Raw genomic sequence first — 26,357 nt, 5'->3', positions numbered from 1 at the left:
TTTTGCTCAGTACCAACCTCTCCTCTTTTCCTGGAGAAAGAAAATGACAATGAGCCTTTCTTGGAGAAAACAATAAAATTTTTTGTATTTTTCAGAGTATGGGGCACTGCTGAGAGAGAATGGAGATTACACGCCTGAGTATACCACATTTCAAGAGGTTTTTCGGTCTGTTATAGGTACTCTGCAACAACCTCAATATGAATGGTGACTTAGTCTTCTCAAGCAGGAAGGGAGTGAGGGACTGGGTGAACATATTTTGGAGAGAAGTTTGATTTGCTACAGTTTATTTTATCAGTAGGCACTGGGAGTATGCACAAGATATAGAGCCTGCTGCTATTTTTATTAGGTCGTTTTAGTTATATATAATGCCAGGATTCATTTTGACATAATTGTAAAAGCATGGAATATAATTTGTTCTACTTCAGGCCCTAGTATTTCCTCTTTCCCTCTCCTTCTCTCTCCCCCTGTTCTCCTCCTTCTACTTCACTGATCTTTCTGCTATTTAAAATTTTTTAATTTTAAATTTTTAAAATTAGTGTCTTGTGGATATACATGATGGTGAGATTTACTGTGGTATATTCATATATACACATAGAAAAGTTAGGTCAGATTCATTCCACTATCCTTCTCTATCCATCCCTCCATCCTTCCCTTCATTCTTTATCTGCTCCACTGATCTTTCTTCTATGTTTTTAATCCTCTCCTTCTTTTGGATTAGCTTCTGCATATCAGAGAAAACATTCAACCTTTGACTTTTGGGCCTGGATTATTTTTTTTAGCATGAGAGTCTCCAGTTCCATCCCTTTATTAGCAGATGCCACAACATCATTATTCTTCATGGCTGTGTAATACTCCGTTGTGTATACATGCTACATTTTCTTTATCCATTCATATGTTGAAGGCCACCTAGGTTGGGCTCCATATCTTGGCTATTGTGAATTGTGCTGCTATAAACATTGATGTGACTCTGTCACTGTAGTATGCTGATTTTAAATCTTTTGAATAAAGGTGTTCAGCACAGGACCATGTTGCTTTGGTCTTAGTTGTACATGGAATCCTCTGTTGAACTTCTAAATTTCAGATGTTCCAGGTCCTTCTCAGAGCTATTATATAGGTATGTTATATGGCCTAGTTGAAATGGGAAAGGAGGTGGGGGAATCTGCGAGCATGTGCATTTTCCATTGGACTTTAGGAGATTCTGATGAGCAGCCTGGGTTCAGCAGGTGGTATTAATGTGCCCCTTCTTCTTCCAGGATAGCAAGGCACTTGTCTCAGAGCTTAAAGGTATGAGAGGACCCTTACTTAATCATTTCCTGCTTTGATTCTTCTGAAATTAGGAAGTTATGTCGTGACTGGGCCCTTTATTCTTGATGGCTTTGGGATAGCAGGGTATCTAGTGTCTTTGATTTGGTTTGGGAGGGGGTCCTGGAATGATCCAACTTTGTGTTTTCTCATTGCAGCAGCTCCTATGCCCCTCCCGCTAAATTACATACCAAAGAATGCCTATAAGTCAGTGACACTATTATACTTCATGACACTATGGAACCTGCTTCCCTACCTGGACTTGGTGAGCATTTCCTGGGCATAGACACATGGAAAATATTTTGGATAAAAGAGAGAGAATTGAAATAACATGGAGTAAATGAATAAGGGAAAAAAGGAATCCTTAAAGGTGTTGGTTCCTTCTACCAATTTTATAATTCAGATAGGAAACCTTTCTTTGATTAGAAATCAAAGAAAAATGAGTTAGGGAAAAACTGAATACTAATTCCTATAACACTCATTGAATATTCATTTTGGGAACTATATTGTTAAGATGATGTTTTAGGCAACTCCCAGTCTAATGAGTAAGAAAAGTGAATGAAAAAGTGATTATAGGGTCATAGGTCACATGGAAGAGGAAATGAGGCAGCACAGTGTTGTCAAGGGAACATGCTGTGCTAAAAAGTACAAACACTGGAGTCACTGAGTTGAGTCTTTGCTCCAACATTCACTGGCTGTGAGACCTTAGGGAGGTCATTTAACCTCACTCTATCTAAGTTTCCTCATCTATAAAATAAGGCCCTTAATTGTTCTTACCTCATCAGATTCTATATGGATTCAGCAGTTAATGTCTCGATTTGTGTGTATATGTGAGTGAAATTGAAAGTATGTCTTTACCGCTGATTCACATCCCTAGACCTTTTAATTTTTAAAAAAATTTGTGACGAGTTCTCATTAAGTTTCTGAGATTGAGCTTGAACTTGCAATTCTCCTGCCCCAGCTTTCCAAGTCACTGGGGTTACAGGCATATGCCACCATGCCCCACTGTGATGTGCGTTGTTTTGTGTAATTTGATGGCATTTTTAAAAAGTGGAGAGAATAGTAGGGAACCCCCATGCACCTAACACCCAGCTTCAAGTTTATCAATACAAGGCTAATCTCATTTCACCTATACTCTCCTCTTCTCCCCTTACCTTTTACAAGGTTATTTTGAAGCAGATCCCAGACTTATCCAACTCCAGCTATAAATCGTTCAATATGTATACCAAAAGATGTTTCTTTTTTTAATAAAAGCAACAAAATCATTATTATCCTTAATAATAATGACAATATTAATTCCTTAGAATTATTGATTTTCTGGGAAATGTTTAGCAACTGGCTTGGAATTAAATGCTGGTTCATAGTGTTTGCTGATTTCTGGTGGGGAAATATTCCCACCATGGTTAATTTCAGACTGCTAATATGATGATGCTGATCACAAGCTGGGAAGATACATCCATGGGTGGTTGTAACAAGCTCATACAAGCTATCTCTAACACACCACAGTTTAAAATAATAAAATAGCCAGTACTTGAATTTCTCAATTATCTTGAACTTCTTTTTTAGCATTGATTTGTTCATGTCAGCATCTATGAAGTCTATTATACATCATTTGATGTGTCTCTTTAGTCTCCTTTAATCTAAAGATTTTTTTATTTTTATTTTATTTGTTGAAAAAGTTTGATTATTTGTACTATAGAATTGCCTACGTTATGAGTTTTTTTTTGCTGATTAGATCACCACTATGTCAAGTAACACGTTTCTAGACTCATTATCTATATCTCAGTTTGATAGGTAGTTAGATCTAAATGCTTGATGGGATTTAAGTTAAGTTTTTTTTTTTTTTAAATATGTTTGCAAGTATACTTTGTAAATGGTGCTATTGTACTTTTTATGCATCGTATTCTAGGCACATAATGCTTGTTGTTTCTGGTTTCATAACTGATCAGTGGGTTCAGGAGCTGTTAGTTTCCTTTCTTCATTTTCATTTTCCCATCAACCTTCTACCCAAAGATTTTATCAGCCATTGACAAATATTGCATTAAAATTTCTTGTGGTGGGAGTATTTACACCACAGAAATTGCAAACACTACAAATCAGTGTTTTTTCTTCCAGAAAGACAATTGCTAAATGTTTTCCAGAAAATCAATAAATTTAGGGAATTGTATTTATAACATTTGTGATAAATTGTATTTATTACATGTTGTGATGATGATTTTGTATTTTTTTAAGAGTTCTAATTTTTTGAGATGTTCATTGAACTATTTAAAATCCTATGCTATCTGCTTTAAAATAATACTGTAAGGGATAGGGAGGTAATAGTAAGGAATAGATGAAAGTCATGTCTTGATAAATTAAACCAATATTTCATTATAGGCCTTGAAAATGGTATTATTCTAATTCTGCAATTCCTTCTGCATTTACTCACTTGAATTCTTATAACAGAAGAACTCAATTCTTCATCAATTATCTTATTCTGAAGTGTAGTTTAAATAGAAACATCAGGACAAAAGTTCAAGTATTTTCTTTTATCAGTAAAATGATTTTTTCCTACATATCCTCCAAAGTTAGCTAGTGAGTTGTTTTTCTAATGTTCTTTGTATGATTATAAACTCATAATTTTTTAAAACACATTTACCAATTTTCCACCCTATTGCATTTCTTTTTGATGCTCAAACTATCCCATCTTAGCCCAGCAGGAGCCCTTCAAATTGGCTTTATATCCTCTTGATGTGATTCCCATAGCTTTTGATATCTTCTTTGCTTTTTGATCCCTCTAGATGTTTTAGACTATATGGCTCCAGAGACCTGGAATAATCAGTATTTCTCCAAGAAGTTCATAAGGGCCATTTCTTTTTTTATTTGTTTTTTTTTAGTTACACATGATAGTAGAATGTATTTTGACATATCATACATACATGGAGTATAACTTTCCATTCTTTTTTAAATATATTTTAGTTGTTTACAGACCTTTGTTTTTATTTACTTATTTATATGTGGTGCTGAGAATTGAACCCAGTGCTTCACATGTGCTAGGCAAGCACTCTACCAGTGAACTCCAACTCCAGCCCCTAACTTCCCATTCTGTGGTTGCACATGATGTGGAGTTACAGTGTTCTTGTATTGATATATAAACATAGGGAAGTTATATCTAATTCATTCTACTGTCTTTCCCATTTTCATCTCCTCTCCCCATAGGGCCATTTCTGTGTGCTAAGAAGTTTGAAAATTTCTCTGGAAGCTATGAGAATCCATCATAAAGCAAAGCTAGGAGTTTCTTCTGCATTTCAGAAGAATTTGGTAGTTCTGTGAGGTACAGCTTAGGGTGGGACCATGCTAGGACACTTAAACCATATAGAAGTATACTGAACTTGAGCTTGGTGATAGGTATGAAGAAGGAGGGTTAGGGAAATAGACATTTAAAGTCAGACTCTAAAGTAGGTGATGACTGGATGATATATAGGATGTGGAGAGGGAGGAAGAAAAAGAGAGAGGACACTCTCCATGCTTTATACATTTTTGACTGGATGGATGGTGATCCTCTTTTTTAAAGGAAAGAGAACAGGGTGTAGATATGTCATGGTGCCTACAATTTGGATAATATTGCATGGAAAACATTCATGGACCTCCAGATGGAGAAGTCTAGTGGACAGGAGGGTAAATAGCCTTGGAGCACTCTAGGTTAGTACTAGAAAAAGCAATTTTATGAAGAAGTGTGGACAATTAAAGTGTGAGCTAGAACGATCTCTCCTAAAAGATGCAAAAAGGGAAAAGAAGAGAAGGCGAACAGTAGACATAATCTGGCACAGCTGGGTAGGAATTCTGGGGACCAGAAATCTTGTCCAGACTCTACCATGAGTTAATGAGGAAGGCCCACAAATCACTCTCTCTTCTTGACGGCAGCTCTTTCATTCAAAATATAAGAATAACTCATTGTCTAGTAAATGCAAAGAAATATGAGGTTTGTTTAGTAAACAAGAAGGATAATTTATATGCTGCACATAAACATGAGTATCCTCTCATATTCCTTTTGGATTGTTCTGTTTGCGAGGCTGTGGGGGTCATTCCTTTGGAGAACTGGGCTTTGATTGGCAGTTTCTGAGATTTTTCTCTACAGCCTGAACCTTCAGCCTGTTTTTTTTTTTTTTTTTTTTCCTGTCTTTGCGACAGCCAACCAAGTCTGTAAAGCCACTCACCATGGAACAGCTGTCTGTGAATGAAGGAAGTGGTCAATCCTATGGGTACACGCTTTATGAGACTGCCATTTCCAGTGATGGCATCCTCACCTCAAAGGGCCATGTTCAAGATCGGGGTCAGGTAGGGTGCCATGAAGGGGTTCTAGTTATGCTCATCTGTTGTCACTAACAAACTGTGTTCCTGAGGGTGAATGTCTACATGGTGGGGTAAACCATTTTGACCTTCAACTGTTTCTTAACATCTGTTCCTTCCTTGAAATCTTTTATATATAGACTAGTGTGTGTCTGAGGTACACAGATACCCCTGGGAATTGTATCACTAAAACTTACAGGAGCTGATGATTTTTTTAAATTTTTTTTTCTCCTGATGGTGTTTTATAAAGAACTTACATAGTCCCTATACTTATTTTATATCAATCCTTAATATTTCCATTGCATATTACAGTTGTTGTTCTCATTTAACTCTTAAAACGGCTGAGTTATTTGTTACAAACAAGGAAACCTCAGCATGTTAGATTTCTTTTGCCATGAACGTATACATGAGAAAATGGGCTTAAAAGGGGGAAAGATTTATTTTAGTTTCAAAAGATTCAGTCCATGTTGCCTGGCTCTGTTGCTTTGTGCCTGTAGTAAGGAAGAACATCATGGCAGACACACATGGTGGAAGAAAGCTGCTCACCTTATGGTGACCAGGAGGCAAATAGAGAGGGCAGAAGAGGTAATCCCAAATGTCTTAACTTCCACTAGCTCCTATCTCCTAAATTTTCTATTACTTCCCAATATCACCACAGATTGGGAGCCAAGACTTTAGTTAATGGGCCTTTTGGGGTACACTCCAGACCCAAACCATAATACTCAGAGAAACTAAATGACTTTCAAAAGCTGTTCAACTAGAAAGCTGCAGAACTGCAACTGAAGCCTTCATCACATGGCTTCAAGTTAAGAGCTGTTTTCTCTAAGCATTGTGAAATTTTCTTGCTGTCATACTTTTTATATCATCTTCCTCCCAGTCTTCCAGTATAGGTCAATTATAGGTCAAGGTTAGAAAATCCAAACTCTGAAGTACTCAGAAATTCAAAGCTTGTTGAGTGCCAATATGATGCTCAGAAAGTTTCAGATTTTGGATTTTTGGATTAGGTATGTCCAACTTGCACAGTCTATGAAAGTATTAACAGCAAAAAAAAAAAAAAATCCAAAATTTGAAACACTTCAGGTCCTCAAGACTTCAGACAAAGGATATTCAACCTCTACTTCTATTTTGTGTCTTCAGCCTTCCCCTCCCTATCTTTAGCTACAGACCATATTTCTTACTGTTTCCTGTACATTTATCCTTACAGTGTATGTTCCATAATTTTCAAATTCATCACATCCAAAGCAAAACTCACTATCTTCCTAACTAAGCCTCATATTGGCTTATATACTCACATCCTCTCAACCTACAAATATTGTTCTCTTGTTCTCTTGACTGCTTTTCTTTATTACTTATTTTCAACTGGTCCCTGTGTGGTTCAGTATTATTCAGTTGTTCTTTTAATATACAGACTGTTATTGCATTAGACTTGTTCTTGTGTTTCACATCTCCTATTGGAATGTCAGAATATCTCTTACTATTTCAGACTGCTTGCTCTCATCCTCTGACCTCTTCCTTGCTGAACACATAGTGCTGTCAGTGTTTTCTCTCTCAGGTAAAAGTCTCATCATGGCTACTTCTCTTCTTACAGTCATCCCTTAATTCCACGATTCACCCATCACCATGCCTGTGAAGTAGCTTGGGGTCTGCTGCTGTTTAGGATGTGTCATTCCTTTCTCATTAGTTCCACAGTAGTCTGTCCACTAGTTCAGTGTCTCCATGGTTGCCACTATCATGTGTTCTGATCATTTCTTTGTATAGTTCCTTGGGTTCCTCAATGGCCAGCTTTATTTTAACCTAGTTGAACTCCTCCCTATGGAAATATTTAGTTCAACAGTAGTTGTTCAATAAATGGTCATAAGATATATAAACCTTATAATTAAACTCCAAGATTAAAATGTGAATTATGCATTTTTTAGCATTAATATTTTTTGTTTTTAATATTTGTGAATTTTTATTGTTCTTCCTAGTCAAATCTCATTTGAAAATTTGTGGTTTAATTTAAATAATATAAAAAGCAAAATTATTTGTCCTTATTTGGTCTTATATGGCTACAGTGGATTCTTCTGATTGACTTATTAATCTAAGGCTGAACAATATGATAGGTAATAGAAAAGAAATATATTATCTCTAAAACCAGGTAGAGTATGGCAGCAGATTAGAATTTCTAGATAAGAATCTGGTTCATCTGGCAAAACTGGGTCTATTGCAGAGTTGAACCCTTGGGGAAAGGCACTCTGACAGAACAGTTGCTGTTTCTCTAATTCTCTTGCTCACCCTTTGCCATCATTTCCCTCACAATACTGATTTGTTATCTACTTTATTTTTCCCACTAATCTTCAGATCTTTTTGATATTTTTTCCCCCTCTACATCCTGCAGTGGAGCTAGGGCCCATATTCCATATCGGGACACTATTGAATAGACCTCATCTCAAGCATTTCAACACTGTTCTACATTACATATAATCTGTTTTGTGAACTTATGATCAGCTTATAGATTTCTGGGAGACAAAATATTCATTATTTCTGATGTTTGTCTTTTCAAGTCTGTTTCCATTTTTTTTTTTTTTTTTTGCTTATGAGGACCTAACAGTACTTTCTTCTTCTTTGGCAGGTGTTTTTGGATGACAAGCACGTGGGAATCCTGGATCATTCCAAAGATGAGCTAACTATTCAGAAACATGTATATAACCAAATGCTGATTGACAAATAATTCTAGCACCTGCTAGGCCATGTACCCAACTATATGTGTGGTCTGCTCTATAATAGCACATTTTCTCCTTCACTGCCTTTTGGATTGATCCTTGCATAGGAACCCAATAGGAACAAGGGAAGGTTGTATACATCTCTAAGGTACAGATACATATGATTTGAGGGAGCAAAGCTTTTTTATTTTGAATTTTTTCTGCTCAAAATACAGGTTGGTCACTGGTTTCAATAGCATCTTAGATGAAGTGTGTGGGTTCCTCTTTCCTCCCTGGAAGACTTGGCCCAGAGAGTGGGGGGATGAAAAGGAAGGGCAGGAACCCAAGGGTTTGCCTGGCTTAGAGCTGGAGATCCACAGGGTTCTGCTGGCTGTTAGTCACCCTGCCCTTGTTCTCATCTCAGCTTCAGGGGAGGCCCAGCAGGTCTGCAGAAAAGTATCTGAGTAGTATTCACTCTGGTGGGTCTGTCTTCCACAGGACCACTTGGAATACCACACTCTAAGGATCTTGGTGGAGAATCAAGGCCGACTCTCCTCTGGGAAGAGCATGAACCAGGAGAGAAAAGGTGGGCTCCAGATGCAGATGCTGAGAACTCTCAGCACTCCGGACTGAGAGCAGATGGAGACAGGCATATGGTTGGAAGAGAGCATGCTCTTTGGCTGTGAGACACCTATGTATAGAAACTGTGATGATTCCTTTGTGTTCTGTAATTACCAAGCAGAGCCAGCACTGGGCATTTTTTTTGGGGGGGGGATTTCAAAAGTAGCTCCATCAGGAGAAATTTATAGAGGTCTCCCTGGCCAGGGGTCCTCTCTCAGGATTTTGCCTCTTCCTTCCTAGGAGGCTAGACCTGTGTATGTCCTTCCCTGAACCCCAGAACTCCCAGGCAGAGTCACACATCTTCCTTCTACCCTTAGTGATTTGACATGCATGAATGTTCCAACGAGTCTGAAGCCCTATGCCAGCCAGACCTGGAAGGAGCTGCTGTGACCTCTGTGCAATAAATGTGGAAGATGCAGGCACCATCTAGGAGAGATATACACTTAGAAGGAAAAATGTATGTAGGATTTGGGATAGAGATGTAGCTCATGGGTAGAGTGTTTGCCTAGCATTTGTGAGGTCCTGGATTCAGTCCCTAGTACTGCAAGAAAAAAGAGAGACAGGCAGACAGACAGACAAAGGAGAAAAATTATGTGTAGGAGTTTGCGGAAACCTTACAATGGGACTGGAATCCCTGGAATCCCCGGACATCTCTTCTCCCTTCCAGCCTCCTTTATGTCCCCCTTTTTTTCAATATCCTATAGGTTTAACTGGGGATATTTATCTGAACAATTCTCCATTAAGAAAATTTACAATATACAGCCTGGAAATGAAAAGTGTATTCATAAAAAGGTAGGTGCCTGACCATTGATTCTAGGTGATTGATAAAGATGGAGAGCATGTAGATATGGAAGAAGCCTCAGAGTTCCTCCAGATGCACCTCTGAGTTTTCAGATAGGGAAATCAGAGACCAGAATATTGAAGAAAATAATTCCATGTTTTGTAGCTGTGTGGAGGCAGCTGGATTCATGACTTACTGCATTATACATGCTGAAAGCATAGCCAGTGCCATAGAGGGGGATACCAGATTTCAGGGAAAAGACTGAAGAAAGGTATGACAATCCTATTTGACTCCCTTTTAGGAAACTCCCCAAAATCTGGAAGCTAATCACAGAGAAAGTTAAGGGCCCTGCCTTCTTCCTTGGTTACCTAAAAATCAGTGGTGATCCCAGAGACACCTTTATACAACTGGAGGTTAGTACAATTTATCCCTTGCCCATGTGTCATCCAACTACACACCCCTAAGAACCTTTTAACAAAGCTCATTTAGTGTATAGTCTCTGCCCTGTGTGAGGGAATATAAGCTCCCAAAGACCTCAGCTATTCTACAGCCATCTGGGAGATTGTCTCTCCCCCAGAGTTAAGTAGGGCAGGGTTAGAAGGTAAACAAATATGACAGAGATATGAGGAGTTGCCAGCACATATTGGCTGCCACACCTGAAATTCTGCAACTCTAGCTGTTTTGAGCCTGGCATATTTTAATGAGTACCTGTTGATAAGTGGAAATTCTCTCTCCTGGCTTGGGGCAGACACAGGGAGATGAATTAGAAATTAGTGCCTCCCTGAGGCTTGGATGTTGAGTTAATCCCCTGTCAGAGACAGTATCACAGGACTCTGGATTTACCTGCCACATAAGATTTTAGTTGGTATTCCACCCTGTCTGGGTATATCTGTACTGTGATTTGGTGTGTCAATGGTGTATGAGGTGTGTGTATTTGTGTGTGTGTCTTCATCCCTTATGTGTTTACATCTAGAATTTATACCCTGAATCCTGCATTCTCATGATTTTCAGGGCTGGAATAAAGGAGTAGTATTCATCAATGGACAAAACCTAGGACGATACTGGAGTATAGGACCCCAGGAAACTCTCTACCTTCCAGGACCCTGGCTCCATACTGGAACAAATGAGGTGAACCCACATGGTACCCCATCTCCACCAAGCTACTTCCTTTGAGTTCTTCTGCCTTGCTTCTGAGATGAAGCTTGAATTTCATGACTGCCCCACAGGATTTTTGTTTTTGTTCTGTTTTGTTTTTTGCAGATTATCTTGTTTGAGGAATTGGAAAGTGGCATAGAGGTTGGGTTTAAAATGGAACCTCATTTAGGTATGGCAATCTCTTTGTTTATTTTTGTGGTACTGAGGACAAAACTGAGGGCCTTGTGCATGCCAGAAAAGTATTCTACCCTGAACTACATCCCTAGTCCCTCAGTATGGCATTCTGAAGGGTAATGAGCTTTTTGGATCTTTCTAGATGTGATAGAGATTTTTTAAAAGGCAGGCTGTGCATTATCTCCCAGGACCCTGAAGCCTGCCTCTGTACACAGTGGATAAGATCTTCTCTTGTACCTGTCATAGCCCCATTCATGCCCTCCTGTTTAAAGATGAACTAATCAACTCCATTCTCTGACACCCTTACCCCAACTCCCTCAGCCTCCTTTCCCAGCATTCCTACTATATTTTCAGGGTCCCTTTTCTTATTGTGATCCAATCCAAACATGCCTCTTACTTATCTTGTCTGAGATATATTGTGCTTCCTAGGGCTTTTTCTCAGGCTTCCATATTACATAATTCCAAGACACTTTTTCTGGTTGCTGTAGGCAGGGAATGTATGGACTAATTATACAAAGCCTAACTGTTGCAGATGTTCTATATTTGTGTCTAGAGAATGCCCACTTTTTGGGTCCCTAGCCTCCCTAGTGCCTTTTGTTGGTAGTTAGATCCCAGTATCCTTTGTTTTTTTTCCCCCTTTCTTTTTTATTTGCATGTTAGACATGGAACCCAGGGTCTTGTGCGTGTTTGGCAGTGAGTCTACCCCTGGGCTATATCCTCAGCCCCAGATATACTTTCGGCAAACCACTCTCCCTTCAGTAGAGTCTTTGTGGACCTAATAATCAAGCTGTGCTTCCTCCCCATCGGTCACATGTGACATACAATAGACCAACCAGATTTTCTTTTCCAGGATATTGAGTCATAAGTGGTGTGTAGTAAATGGACTGAGCTGTCATGTGAGCAGTGGGGCTGTGAGTAACCCATCAATCCTGGCACTTTGGTCACCACAACCACCCTGGCTTCTCGATTCAGCTCCAGCTGCCTGGAGTCCACCATCCACTTCCTGATCTGCCAACATACCACTCTTCTGGCTTAAGTTATCCCACCTGTTTCTCATGTTTACTACAAAATAAGTCTACCCAGTGCACACCATTTGTCATGCTGCCACCTTAAAAGCTATAGTGACCACCAAATAAAATGTTGAAAAAAATGAGAAGATACTCAGAATACTTGATCTCATAAGTATAAATTGAAAGCAACAAGTCAAATAAAATACAAATGCATGCAGGAAATGACAGGCAATTCATATATGCTTTGTAAGTTTTAAATGCACTGTTTTCCTTTTATTGATCTTTCCATACCATTGGTATTCCATGCTCAGGTAAAAACCAGTTGTTCTTAGAGGCTGTCAACCTCTCCTTACCACCGTTAGTACCTGAATCAATGTCCTTTTTGATTCCCTGCTCTTACTCTGGGTTCTCCTCTGGATGGTTCCAACCCTTCTCAGCCATAACAAAGGGCAGAGATAAGTGTCTGAGCTCCTGGAGTGAATCAGCTTGGCCCAGTACAGGTAGAGGGTAGACTTACAGAGTTTTGTGTTTTTCAAGCCATTACAAATCCAGCATGGTGGGATAGCTGACAGGCTGTCAGGGCAGCTTGCAAAAGGTGAGTTGGCATGATATTAAGGGCTACCGAGGGGACTACCAAGCCAAGACAAAAAGGAATCTCAGCCAGATCTCGGAAGCTCCCTGACCTCAAATGAGGGCCAGGGTCAGGCCAGTTGCACAGAGGCCACTAGACCCTAGTCAGCCCAAAAGCTTAAGATCATGCAAAACCCCTTTTAACCTACATCTGTAAATGTTAGTGGCCAGCTGTACTTATATAAAAAAAGTAAGGAGCTACCTGCTTAGGTGTTTCCTTCATGTTCCATGCTGACTCCATTCTCTCATCTGAAGCCCATTAAGAAAGCAGAACAAATCTTAATTCCCTCTGTTTCTTTCTTCTCCCCTCCTTTACTGAGCGCCCCTAAGTATCGTGTTTCCCCATATCATAATCTTTTACCTTAACACTACGGCACACCCTCACAGTCACCTAGAAGGCTTGTTAAAACATTGATTTCTGGTCCTCATCCCTGGAATTTTATTTGGTTGGTATGGGGTGGGGGCCTGAGGATTTGTATTTCTAACACATTTGCAGTGATTCTCATATTGCTGGTCTGTAGGGGGTCACACTTTGACAAACTTTGCCATAAAGCAGGCTCTCAACTACATAGTCTGTGAGGCCAGATACTTCTTTGTGATGGGGACTGACCTAATCATGGTAGGATGTTTAGCAGGCTCCCTAGTCTCTCTACTTATTACATGCTAGAATCACCCACCCCCGAGTTGTGATAATCCAAAATGTCTCGTCAGATATCATTAAGTATCCTGGGGGGATCAAAACTCCTCCAGGTGTCCACACTGCTGAGGGGCATAACTGATTGGGCTAGAAATGACACTTTTGCTACTCTATTGGAAAGCACTGGAACTGGGGCCTTAGAGATCAACCCTAAATTTTTAAAAGGTAGAAAGGAATTTGGGAAGTTATCTTTTGGGACAATGTCTATCTGGGACCCCAAGTCTATTCTGCACAACACTAAGTTCTAAATAACAGAAACAGTCTATTATTTTTCTCTTGTATTACTTTTGAAACAAATTCTTATATTCTCAAAGATAAATGGGTTCCTTAGGTGAATTGGGGTAAAGATTATGCCCGGGGGAGGCTAAAGATAAAAATATATTACTCCCTTTAACACCTATAAGCAAGCAAACAAGACATGGGATGATGCACAAATTATATACATAAAAGGGAATAGCTCATCACTAGTGCCAGGCCTTCTGTCCTCCATCTTCATGACCACCAAGGGTTCTAGGCAATGTGGAGAGCTCTCAGACCTGCCATGCACTCTCATCCAAGTTATTCACTGGAAGAAAGTTTAAGGGGGAGAAGATTGTATGGCAGTGGTGATTCTTCACCAATAACCAAAAGTTAGCATCTTTGGTGAAATACTGGATCAAATTATAGAAAATAGTTTTTCTCCCCAAGTTAGGTGAAGTGTGTTTGCCCTTTCATTGTGTCTTTATGTTCTATCTTGATTTTAGGCATATAGGAGATGCACAAATAAGCTAAATTTAATTGCATTGAATATTCCCACCTAGATTCTGTAAAAAAAAATTGAACAGGGATACTAAATATCAATTTTATTTTTATTTTGTGAGGGTGGGGATTGAACCCAGGGTCTCACACATACTGGTAAGTACTTATCATTGAGCTATAACTCCTTAAAATTTGTGCTCCTCCTACCTCAGCCTCCTGAGTTACAGGGATTACAGCTGAATATCACTGAGCCTGGCCTCACCATCCCTTTTTTCCATATTTTTAAAAATTTTGCATTGTAATTGTACATATTGCTGGGATTTGTTGCTACGTAATTCTACATGTACTCAATATAATAATATAATTTGGCCAATATCATTCCCCAGCTCACCTCCTTTTAACATTTATTTATTTATACTAGGGATTGAATCCAGGAACACTTCAACCACTGAGCCACATCCCCAATCCTTCTATTTTTTTTTTTTTTTTGAGACAATGTCTCACTAAATTGCTTAGGACCTCACTAAATTGTGGAGGCTATCTTTGAACTTGCTATCCTCCTGCCTCGTCTCTCAAGTTGCTAGGATTACAGGCATGTACCCTCATGCCCAGCCTCATCCTCCCTTTTTAAAGCAAGTTAAATTTATTTTGTTTTTTGAATTTTTTCTTTTATTTAATTTTTTTCTTGGTGCATTATAATTATACATAATAGTTAGATTCATTGTTGCATATTTATACATGCATACAATGTAACAGTATATTTGGATCAGTTTTGTTCTCCAGTACCTTTCCTTTCCCTGATCCCCTTCCTCTATTCTATTGATCTCCTGTCTAGTATCATAAGATTCCCAATCCCAACCTTTTTTTCTCTCTACTTTCTTTCTACATATGAGAAAAAACATATGACCCTTGACTTTCTGAGTCTGATTTATCTTATTTACTATGATGTTCTCTACTCACATCCATTTGCTTGCAAATGACATGGTTTCATTCTTCAAATAAAAGTCAATTGTGTATATATACCACATTTCTTTATCCATTTATACATGGATGGACACCCAGGTTGGGGCCAACTATATGGAAAATACAAATTGTCGTTGCTTTTGGCACATGCATAAAAGGAGAGAAAATGATTGACACAGGGGACTGCGAGGCTGGCTGTAGCCACTCTGCAGACTTTAGATGATACCTTAATCTCAATCCCCATGCCAGCATGGCACCACTGGGGGCAAGTTTCAGACACTCTGCCACCTGAAGTCCAGTCAGTAGTCGACTTGCCATCCTGACTTGCTCACCAACATGTGGATGAGCAAGTGTCTCATTTGTTTTGTCTGACTAGGAGAAATCCTGAGTGTAGTCCTCTCATTTTGAAGAGACAGCAAAACAGACCCAATAGAGAAAACTTGTTCTCTGGAGAAAGAAACGTGGATTCACATGTCACCTAACCATCAGTATCATCCTCTAAATTCATTTTAGTAGCGTAGTCCAGAGATGGGGTGACACACTGTTGCTGACTTGCAGCAATAATCAGAGGAAGGCTCCTCAGAGAGATGAGGCTTGCTGCATTGCTTCTACTTTCCAGATGTCAGTAGCACCTAGGCCTCCAGTTGCAACAACCCAAAATGATTCCAAGCATCACCAAATGTCTTCTGGGGGTAGAAATTCCTCTAGGTGAGAGCACACTACCATGGGGCATTTCTGTTTCTCCCAATCAGAAATGACACTTTTCTAGGCTGGGTGTATATCTCATAGATTGTGTGCTTAGCATGCTCAAAGCCCTAGTTCTACACAGGAATACACAAAAGAAATGACACTCTTTCTACCCCGTAGGAAAACACTAGAACTGGGGCCTCATGTATCAACCCTTAATGAATAAAAGACAAATATGAAAGGATTTGGGAAATCCTGTTTCAAGATGATGGTGAATCTGTGGCTCCATTTTTCCTCTGTATAATTCTAGTTCTGAATAAACAAGGCTGAGGTACATCTCTGAAGCTGGTGATGTGCCTCTTGCAGTAAGAATTTTTCCATCCAAAAGCATTGAATTTCCTCTTGTTATGATGTGAATGTGTATTTTTTCTCCCAAGGGCCAATGTATTGGAGACTGGGTCCCCAAGGTGGTAGTGTTTGAAGATGATGGAACCTTTAAGAAGTGGACCTAGTGGGGGTTGTTAGGGTCATTGAAGATGTACTCTTGGAAGGAATTAATGTAGCTTTCAAGGGACCCCTTGAGCTCTCAGAATAGTGAGTTATAAAAATGAATGCAACCCCTAAATCACTCTCTGGCTTCCTGTTTTAAGACACAATCTCTCTCCTCACATGGGCTCCTGCCACCATTGTGATATCATATGTTATTAGGAGACTGAATAAATGGGGCTTTCCCAGTCTTGAAATTTAAGCCTCCAAAATTATGATCTAAATGAACATTTTTTTTTCTTTTCAAAATTAGCTGGCCTCAGATATTTTGTTACAGCAGTGGAAAATGAACTAACAACCTCTTGTTTACTATATAGTTGAGATTTTTATTTAGCTTTAATGAAATCCATGAAAGAAAAGAAAAGAAAACCCAGTTTTTGGAAAGGAGATTAGATTAAATAATATACTCCAAGTGTATTAGAGCAGAGTTTGTAAAGGTCGGGCGAGCGTCGGAGGAAGAGACCACCAAGAGACTGTCTCATGCAACAGCAAGGGGTTTATTGGGGGTCCAGCATGCAGGGGCTCAGAGCTCACTTGAATAGAGCAAAGAGCCCCGAAAACAGTTTAAGCAGAGCTTATATACTTTCCTTGGAGAGGGCAGGGAGGGAATGGGTCAGGGCGAGTGGGCGGTTTGCGTGCAACCGGGTAAGGGAATACATTCTGCAGTTTGGCAGTTGGGGACAGCACATTCTGGGAACAAGATTAGCAAACAGTTCTCAAGATTATTAACCTTTCAAGTTAAGAAAGAGCCTAGTGCTATGGAGCTGTCTATGGCTGAAGCTTCTCACTTTTGGTGTGTATTACAATCATCTGGAGAGCTAACAACAAATGGAGAGGTCCAGGCTAGTGGAAGTAGCATGAGGCCTGGACATTTGCCTCAGCCTCCTGAGTCACTAGGATTATAAGCATATGTCACCACATGTGGCTCAAAAAAAAATTTTTTTTTTAAATTTTAAGTGTTTAGTAATTCATTTAAAATAATGACAATAAATCCATGATGTTTTATGAAATATAAAAAGTATATTTAAAAAAAAGTCAAAATATTTTTTCAGCAAAATCTACTTCAGATATGTTACATTTTTAAAAAATATTTAGGTTATTTATTTAGCAGAAATAAAATAATGTTTACCAGCTGGTAAGTAACACTAGTACCTTTATTTTCCCTTTCCATATTAGTAATGCAAAAACAGTAGGTAAATCTCAGTTGAGATTTAATCAATTTGAGATATTTAATTTTGAATTGTCAAATAATGTTACTTATTAACAAGAACATTCCAAAAATCTGTAAATAATATACTAAGAAATAAAGGCTTTTACCTCTAATGATTTTACTTGCATGTATTTTCATATGCTTTCCCCCTCCCCTTTTTTGCAATGTGGCGATCAAACCCAGGACTTCATAGATGCTAGGCAAGTGCTCTACTGCTGAGCTACATTCTCAGCACTTTTCATGTTTTCTTACATGGGAGAGAAAGGACTAATGCTTACCTAGCATGGTTTGGTAATGGAAAGCTGAGAACATAATGTATTATATCATTAATGTATTATATCATTGTATATTAATGTAGAAATTTTCAGCAGCATGAGGTGGTACAAGCGTATAATCCCAGTGACTGGGGAGACTGAGGATTGCAAGCATGTAATCCCAGTGACTAAGGCAAGAGGATTGCAAGTTTGAGGCTAATCTAGGCAACTTAGTGAGACTCTGTCTCAAAACAAAAACAAAACAGCTGGGATTCAACTCAACGATAGAGCACCCTTGGGTTTAATTCTCAGTACAGGATAAAAGAAAAGCAGAAATTTTAAATCCTTCTAGTTATTTGTGAATTAAAATCCATCCATTAGAAATGCAATAGTAAAGAACTAAACCCACACATCTGTTCCTAGTCACGCCATCCATTTTTACTGCTTTTAGAATTATAAGCTCATTTATCTGATTGCCTACTTAACAACTCCATTGGGTTCCCTATCTCATCCCATCACCTTGTTCTCCCAGTCTGCACAGCTTGCAAATAGCCAAACTCTGGAAGTCATGTTGGATCCACATTTTCCCCTGTCCCCATATCACACCCCTCCCTGTGACCATCTGCTTGTGGCCTCTGAAGTACTTTTAGTGTGTTCACTTTACCAGTCTTCCTTGACATCATCAAAGCCAAAGCCCTTGTTCTTTCTAACCTGAAGCATAAAAATAACCAACAGTTTTCTTACTGCCTTCGTCATTTATTTTTTCCCTCATTGTATAGCAGCTGGAGTGACATTTCAGAGCTCTGAACAAGACATGACTTCTCTTTCAAACTTGCCAAAGCTTCCTGTTTATTTCAGATACAGTCTATACTCCTTCCCCTGGGCTCTTCTGTCCTGCTTCATTTGGGTTTTACCAAAGTCTTAACAGTGTTAGACAGCCTACTCTCTCTGCTCTCTTACTCTTCAGCCACATGGAATTCCTATACCTCCTCCAGCACATTCAGCACTCTCCTCCTTGGGGACTCAGAACTGACTCTAATCTGATGAGAGGGTAAGAGGAAAAGAAAGACATCTCTCATCTCCAGAGGCTGCCATCCTTTGACTTAATTTTCCTTGACCAGCTTGTCCTATCTCCACCTACACTATGTTTTATCACATGTGCCTGGTCTTTTCCTGCATAATTATTCTGTATTTATTGTTGTTCACTAATCTGGGAGAAGGGAACTTATCTGTCCACATTTACTGTTTTGTCACTATCATGCCCCAAATTTTTTTAATATTCTATTTTTTTACTTGTCAATGGATTTATGTGGTGCTGAGGATTGAACCCAGGGCCTCACATGACCAAGCAAGCGCTCTACCACTGAGCCACAAGTCCATCCCACACCCCAATTTTTACTGGGTTCCTGACACCCAATGGATGCTCAGCAACTGTTGTCTGAATGCTTTGGTCAAGTGTTCTTTAATAAGGACCAGTGTTTTACAGAAAGCTATCACTACTTGAACTGTTCTATTTAACAGAGAGTCAATTAATTTGTCTTATTGGCTGTACTTGAGGTATTTTTCAGTGTAGCTTCCTTTTCTTCCATTTTCAATTAACTATTCAGAGAAATGTCACTTGATGGGTGTCTGATATTAGGTCAGGAAGAAGGAGCCCTTTAAGACTAGGTGTCCTCAAGAAGAGAGAATAAAGCATGTGGGGAAATGAGTCTATCTGAGTCTGCTGGACCAGTTTTACTTCATAAACCTGATCCTAATTCTTGAACTCTTGGATAGCAATTGTTCCACATTTGGAAGCTCTTATTAAACCCAGGGCCTGAACATATTAGGCAAATGTCCTACCACCGAGTCATAAACCCAGCCCTCTTAACACACATTTGAGTGCACTGTGTCAGAATTCTTAAAGCAAAATGAATGTATTTCCATTTTTAAGACCCCCAGTAATGCTCACTCTGGAAAACTGAACCATTGCAAATAAATTTTCTTTTAAAAAAATTTTCTCCCTTCACTTTTGGCTTCCAAAATTATGTTTGGAGTTCCTTGATTCTCTGCAAAGCTTTTATACAAATGCAAACACCAAAATTTTAATCCAGACTGGAGAAAAGCACAGTGACATATCTATTATATTTGTGGGTTTTAAATTTTTCAATATTTGATATCTAAGATCCTTTGTAAATAATTTTTTTCCTTAGGGTAAGAAAAAAAAAAGAGCTTGGGGCTGGGGATGGAGATTTATGGTAGCATGTACCCAGCTTAGGCCTAGCATGTACAAGGGTTCCATCCCTTGCACTGCAAACAAACAAACAAACAAATGAATAAAAGCTCTAGTATAAATTTTGCAATCATCAGCATGTCTGTAAGTTGTTCATTTCCTAGTCTTTTCCTGGGAATCTCTCATGTTAATCTTAGAGAGCAACAGGTAACCTTGGACATGAATTATATATCACTAAGGACTATATACAGTTAATAATTTATTTTGGAATTATAAAAACTCCACATTCTGCCTTAGTAGTTAAGCCAAGCCCTTGTCCTAGAGCTGTGAAATGGCAGACTGGATGGTCTAGAGCATGGGCTGGAGCACAGGCTGCTAGCCCAGGCAGCAGCCCTGTGGAGCCTGTCATGTCTGCATGAGCCTGAGGCATAGCCAAACAGGACCAAGGCAAGTCAGGTGGTAGCTCGGCCCAGGCCAGTGAGGAAGCCCACTCCACACAGTGATGCACCTCAAAACCCCAGAGCATCCATTATCTACCCACCTCAACTTCTTGGGAAGCTGGGATTGAATGCCAGTGGTGAGAATACAAATGGGGCAGACCTGAACGAAGGTTCAGACTCAAGGGTTAACCCATAGCATTAGTACTTTCCAAAACCTGATCAGCATAAATTTTAACCAATAGCATTAGAACTTTTCTAAACCCTTATTAGCATAAATTTGGATCAATAGTGTTATTAGTATAGTATAAATTTGGACCAATAGCATTGGCCCAAGTGCTATGTAAGCCTTAGGACTAGCATATTCAAGCATCAACCCCTTTTGGATCCCTTCTTGCCCTGTGGGAGTTGTATTTCTATTGACACTTGAATAAATCTACTCTTACACTCACTTATCCTCATCTGTGGCATTTGTTTTTGAATTTGCAAGACAAGAACCCAGGAAGAAGAAATTGTTGGTGAGCTGCTGGGGTCTGCTGCAACATAGGGTGGTGGTGGTGGGGCGATTGGCCAACATTAAGAGCCACCAATAAGAACAGCAACTCAATATTAGTGGAGAATAAGCAGGATTTCTTGGCTGCAAAGGCATTCAGTGTACTTAGACCCCACCTGCCAGCAGAAGGTGTCTGGTTTCAATAGTGATTTTTCACACTTTTATACAGAATCATTATTATAATGTCCTTTGAAAATGCTTTACGCTTTGAAATGAAAAATCTATTGTCTATTCATCATGTTCTTAACAATATTAAATGTGGAAAAGTATGGCAATTTCCAACAAGATGTTGTACTAGTAGGTCTCTAGCCCAACCCTAGATATGCATAGAGACTATAACCTGTGTGCAAAAGGTAACAGTTGTCTTCCCACTGTAACAGCTACTCCTTTAGGTGAGTTTTTTTTTTTGTGTTGTTTTTAAGCTTGGTTACCATAGAAAGATTCCATTCTGCATTCTTTATGAAGGTCTGGGTGATCCCTCAGGAAAATGAAAACTTGCACTTATTGGAGCTCTCTCTGTTATCCTTGTCTCCTGCAAAGAGGAACGTATAGAAAGAGAGCAAGAACCAATCTGTGCAAGGTCAAGAAGTAGCAGAGAAGCAAAGAAAGCTGCCATCTGAGCATAAGATGCAATGTTTAAATGGGACATCTCAGCCCAAAGTGATGGGGAGTGCCTCTTAACTTAAGACATGAATGAGAGTTCCCACCAATTTTAGCCTTGAGTGAGATTTCATTATGTTCAAGTGGTCTGGAGATAAAGATGACAGGGTAAGAGGAAGAGAAAGAGTCCCTTTACCTTAATGAGCACCAGCAATCAGGAACATGTATTTGCTAGCCTTCAGACTATGCCAGGGAGTGCCCTGACCAGTAGTCCTAAACTATTAGACAGGGCCTATCCACCAAAATGATGGAAAAAGGAAGCCCCATCTTCTTGTGCTATAAGGGCCAGGGATGACTGAATTCCAACTGAGAATATCTTTCAATTTTACAAGGTACCTTGATATCCTTGCCAGAACTGTTAGTTGTGACTCAATATGCCTTCCAGTCATCAAGAAACAAAGGCGTAGATTACAAGTAGTTCAGAACAGGCAAATAAACTAGGTGTTGAACACCAAATGTTACGGAGCAAGGACCCACCACGTTGCTGAGGCAGCCTCGGTTGTTCTCAGTTATTAGATCTTGTTACCTGATGGAAAGAATTGGAATGGAATACAGAATAGCAAGCAAAAGTCTAATAGAGTGAGAAACTGATGGACTACTGCCAAGAGATGATGGTGTGGTGCTCACATAATTGCAGTTTTTATGGAAATTAAGTCCTGTCCTTGCCTCAATGTCCTGTCCCCTTAACTGATTTATTACCCTGTGCATAACTCTCAGCAAACTTTCTTTGAAATGGTCTAGACCTCCTGGTTTCTAGGGTGATTGGGCAGTATGACATACTTTCAGCAATAAGGGAGAGTCCTGGTGACATGACATCATTTGGAAACAGTAGTTTCCCTTGATGGGTTATAATTAACTATTGCCGGGGGAAGATCTGAATTAAAGATGAGGATTAAACCTAGGGTGCTGTACAACCAATTTTCTGAAGCTCATCTGCTTCCATTGGTTCTCTACGGTTTTAAATTCCTCAAGGGATTATAAGTATCTACAGCTTGAGGAAAGTCAGATATTCCATCCCTCATTCTCCAAATTCTTGCCTGTTCTTGTAAATTCACTGTGTTTTCAGTTTTAGAACTCCCGGATTATTAAAATATGCATATACCTAATGTCTGTCCTTCATTGTTTATTTCTCTACCCACCTGTTGATAGTTACCTAATATTGTGACTTAGACAAAGGCAAATATGATTTTATTATTGCGGTATGACATGGCCTATATAATGGAAAATGCACTCTGATTTAATATGACTGTTTTTTTTTTTTTTTTAGAAATGACTTTTATTTTGAGTGGGTAATGAGGAGTAAACCTAGGGTTCTGTACAACTGAGCTACACACCAAGCCATTTATTTATTTGTTTGTTTGTTTATTTATTATTTTAAAACAGGGTCTTTCTAAGTTGCTGAGAGTCTCACTAAATTGCTGAGGCTGGCCTTGAACTTGTGATCTTCTTGCCCTAGTGTCTTGTCCTACTTACTAGGATTGCAGGTGTGTGCCATTGGAAATGGCTTTTGACTAAGATATTTGCAGTTGGTTTATTTTTGCCTTTTTGAATTCATTTTATTTTTTCTGGTGAATTCACTTTAGATTCTGATTGCTTAAATTAGTTTTGTTCTGTTTGATTGGAGGCTTTGACTCTGTCCATATGGTTCTTTTTCTACACTTTACTCTTTGCTCTTTGGAGAATTGTTATTTTGGGTAGCTCTAGCTAGAATGCAGACATCAGAAAAGTTAAATTCCTGGCTATTTGGGTCTAAAGGGAAAAAGGGGGGGAAGTTATTTTTTAAAAACTCAGTTTTAAAATTTGATATATTTATATTGCCATGCTGGTTTGTCTTATGACTAAAATGTTAAAATAAGTAAATCTCTGACAAATGGGTCAATTTTAAATTTGTTGAAAAGGTAAAATTGAAGCAATGTCTTCAAAACTATTAACATACATTTTTTCTGTGTTGTTAGTTAATCAGGGTTATATTTATCTCTGATATTTATTGCTTTCTATTTATCAAGCATAACAACTCTTGGGTGTTTTTGTTGTTGTTGTCACACAAATAACTTAAAGTATTGATCATACTTGTTTAATACCTTAATTTTCAAGGATAATCTAAAAATAACAAAATGAGCAAATATAAATGAGATAAATATTAATGTACCCAACAGAGATAAAACAGCTGAGTTATTTGTAATTAAAATACTGAAGCATTAACTGCTAAATGTAAACTCAACTCAATCTATAAAAAGAGAAAGGGATCCAAGATGGCAGGCCAGAAGGAGGCAGCATCTGTGTCACTCCGTGACCTGGGACTCAAGAGTGAGAATACTGCTTCTCTGCGAGCAATATTCCTGCTTCCACACAGGAATCACGACCACTGTGCCTGTGCAGGGCTCCAGGCCTCAGTGTGAAAGTAGGTCTCCCAACTACTCACCCACACAGGACTACCAGGTGCCTGAGCGGGACCATAGGCATCAGCACCCACCACCTACCTGAGCAAAAATCCTGGATGCAGCTTCCACACAGGACACTCATAAGCTAACCATGCACAGGATCTACAATTGCCACTCCTGTGTGGACCCCCATCAACCAACATGGGGCTCCCCCAGTCGCATCCATCTTGGGACTCTGAAGCAATGGAAATAGTTCCTTACCCACCTTAGCCCACTTGTACCAGGGAACTTCACATAGGATCTGAAGACAGGCACAGCCACATGCTGTACACCACAGACCCAGTCTCTGAACTCATCATCCCAGCTCCTTCCACCTGACCCGACACCCCATCGCTGAAAGAAAATGGCTTCATCTTGGGTCACCTCCATCACCATCTTTAGTGGGGGAAACTCCTAGATTGGGACTACAGCTGGCCAGTACCCAGTGTCTAACTCCACCTCTCCCCAGCAGTCATTAACCCGTGTAGTGACTGCCCAACAAAAAACCATCTCTCAGCGGGGCAGGTGTGGAGCTTGCCTAAACTGCCACACACAAGAACCCTGGAGAGAATGGTTCCTTGTTAGGAAGCAGTAAGGGAGAGGGTCAGTGTGATACAGTTTAGAAACTAACAGAGACCAGGAACTGTGAGGTCTTCAGGTGAGATAAAGAGATAAGATCTGGTGCTCACATCACAAGAGCAGGCCCAAAAAGAGATCCCTGAGGTGTAGTCTCTCTTTGGGGACCACCCCCCACTTCCAGGAGCCCTCTACCCAGGATCAACCCTCCCTCCCTGGTTACCTTTACCATCCTGAGGGCAGAGATACCAGCTAAAAACAGACGACCCCACCTATTGGATGAGAAGGGAAGCAGGAAAGACACTGATCTCCAACCAAAACAATCCTTGTTTCTTCCTCCAAGATATTTTTCCTTTTTTTCTTTGTTCTCTCTCTCTATTCTCCTGCCCTTACATTCCCAACATATGTGAAACCAAGTACTTTGCATTAATTAGGATATTGATGTCTGAGACAACTGAATAGCATATTACAGTTGTGTTGTACATACTTTTTTGTTTTTGTTTCTATTTCTTCTTTTTTTCTCTTCAATTTTTACTATTTGACTATTTTTTATTTTTCTTAATATATATGTGTGTGTGTTATGTACTCTACTGTCTTCTCTCTTACTCATCTACCCCAAATTACTTCCTCTTTATTCTCCTGTTGCTAACCTTCTTCTTTAGACTTCTCTTTCACACTTCCTAAGATATAATAACTCTATATCCTCACCTCCTACCTCCTCAGCATATCTTCCTATACCTCACCCCCCAGTTCTTTGTCCACCATCAGAAACTCTAAACCCTTTTACAAACCTACTGATTATATTGTAGATAATAATTGAATTCACCATTTCTGAACATTGTGACCAAACTGTAAACATCTATTAGCAAGTATTTGTTTTTAGGTGGCATATTGTTTATATTTGGATCTGTTAACATTGTTCTAACCCTCAAAGGAGAGGTATTGGAACCTTACAGGGGCACTATAAGCCTATAGGGTAACAACAATAATGCCTGGGATCCACAGTCCTAGAAGGGAAGACATGAAAAGACATGGAAGACCAGGAAGAAAATGCCCCAAACAAATCAAGATACCACATTATTAGAATCCATGGCCAGTACAGCAGATGAAATTACAAAGAAGGAGCACAGGATGTACATTATTAAAATGTTCTGCGAACTGAAGGATGATATAAGAGAGCAAATACAGGCAGCAAAAGATCATTTTGACAAAGAGCAGCATAAACAAGAACAGGAAGCAAAAGATTACTTCAATAGGGAGAGAGAGGCTCTAAAGAAAAACCAAAAGATTACTTCAATAAGGGAAGGAGAGGCTCTAAAGAAAAAACAAACAATTCCTTGAAATGAAAGAAACAATAAACCACATAAAGAGTTCAATTGAAACCATCACCAACAGATTAGACCACTTGGAAAATAGGACATCAGACAATGAAGAAAAAATAAAAAATCTTGTAAAGAATGTACACCACACAGTGAAAATGATAAGAAGCCATGAGGAGAACATTTAAGAAATATGGTATAGCATAAAAAGACCAAATTTAAGATTATTGGGATAGAGGAAGGCATAGATTTACAAACCAAAGGAATGAGTAATCTATTCAATGAAATAATATCAGAAATTTTTCCAAACATGAAGAACAAATTGGAAAAAAATGCAAAAGGCTTACAGGATGCCAAATGTACAAAGTCACAACAGGTCCACACCATGGCACATTACAATGA

General features: G+C 39.2%; 1 protein-coding gene across 11 annotated transcripts in view; it reads left to right on the top strand.

Moving 5' to 3' along the window:
• LOC124085118 (beta-galactosidase-1-like protein 2) overlaps positions 1–12,278 on the top strand; it is an 85,911-nt gene extending 73,633 nt beyond the window's left edge. For 9 of the 11 annotated variants that reach the window (XM_046432631.2, XM_058575307.1, XM_058575305.1 and 6 more), the window contains 10 exons: positions 96–176; positions 1,461–1,567; positions 5,473–5,619; positions 8,243–8,311; positions 8,811–8,898; positions 9,638–9,725; positions 10,016–10,127; positions 10,726–10,842; positions 10,975–11,038; positions 11,894–12,278. In XM_046432631.2, the coding sequence (XP_046288587.1) occupies positions 96–176; positions 1,461–1,567; positions 5,473–5,619; positions 8,243–8,311; positions 8,811–8,898; positions 9,638–9,725; positions 10,016–10,127; positions 10,726–10,842; positions 10,975–11,038; positions 11,894–11,901 (881 nt within the window). In that variant the 3' untranslated portion in view covers positions 11,902–12,278. Of the gene's footprint in view, positions 1–95; positions 177–1,460; positions 1,568–5,472; positions 5,620–8,242; positions 8,312–8,810; positions 8,899–9,250; positions 9,391–9,637; positions 9,726–10,015; positions 10,128–10,725; positions 10,843–10,974; positions 11,039–11,893 lie in introns of those variants that run through there. The other 2 variants (XR_009225761.1, XR_009225762.1) reach the window with 2 other exon arrangements.
• The last annotated feature ends 14,079 nt before the right edge of the window (positions 12,279–26,357 follow it).

This window comes from Marmota monax, unplaced genomic scaffold (genome assembly GCF_021218885.2).
Source record: "Marmota monax isolate L192 unplaced genomic scaffold, Marmota_monax_Labrador192_F-V1.1 WCK01_AAM20220418_F8-fsc00062, whole genome shotgun sequence".
Classification (NCBI taxonomy): Eukaryota; Metazoa; Chordata; class Mammalia; order Rodentia; family Sciuridae; genus Marmota; species Marmota monax.
Note: the sequence above shows the minus strand (reverse complement) of the source record. Positions and strands in the feature narration are given on the sequence as shown.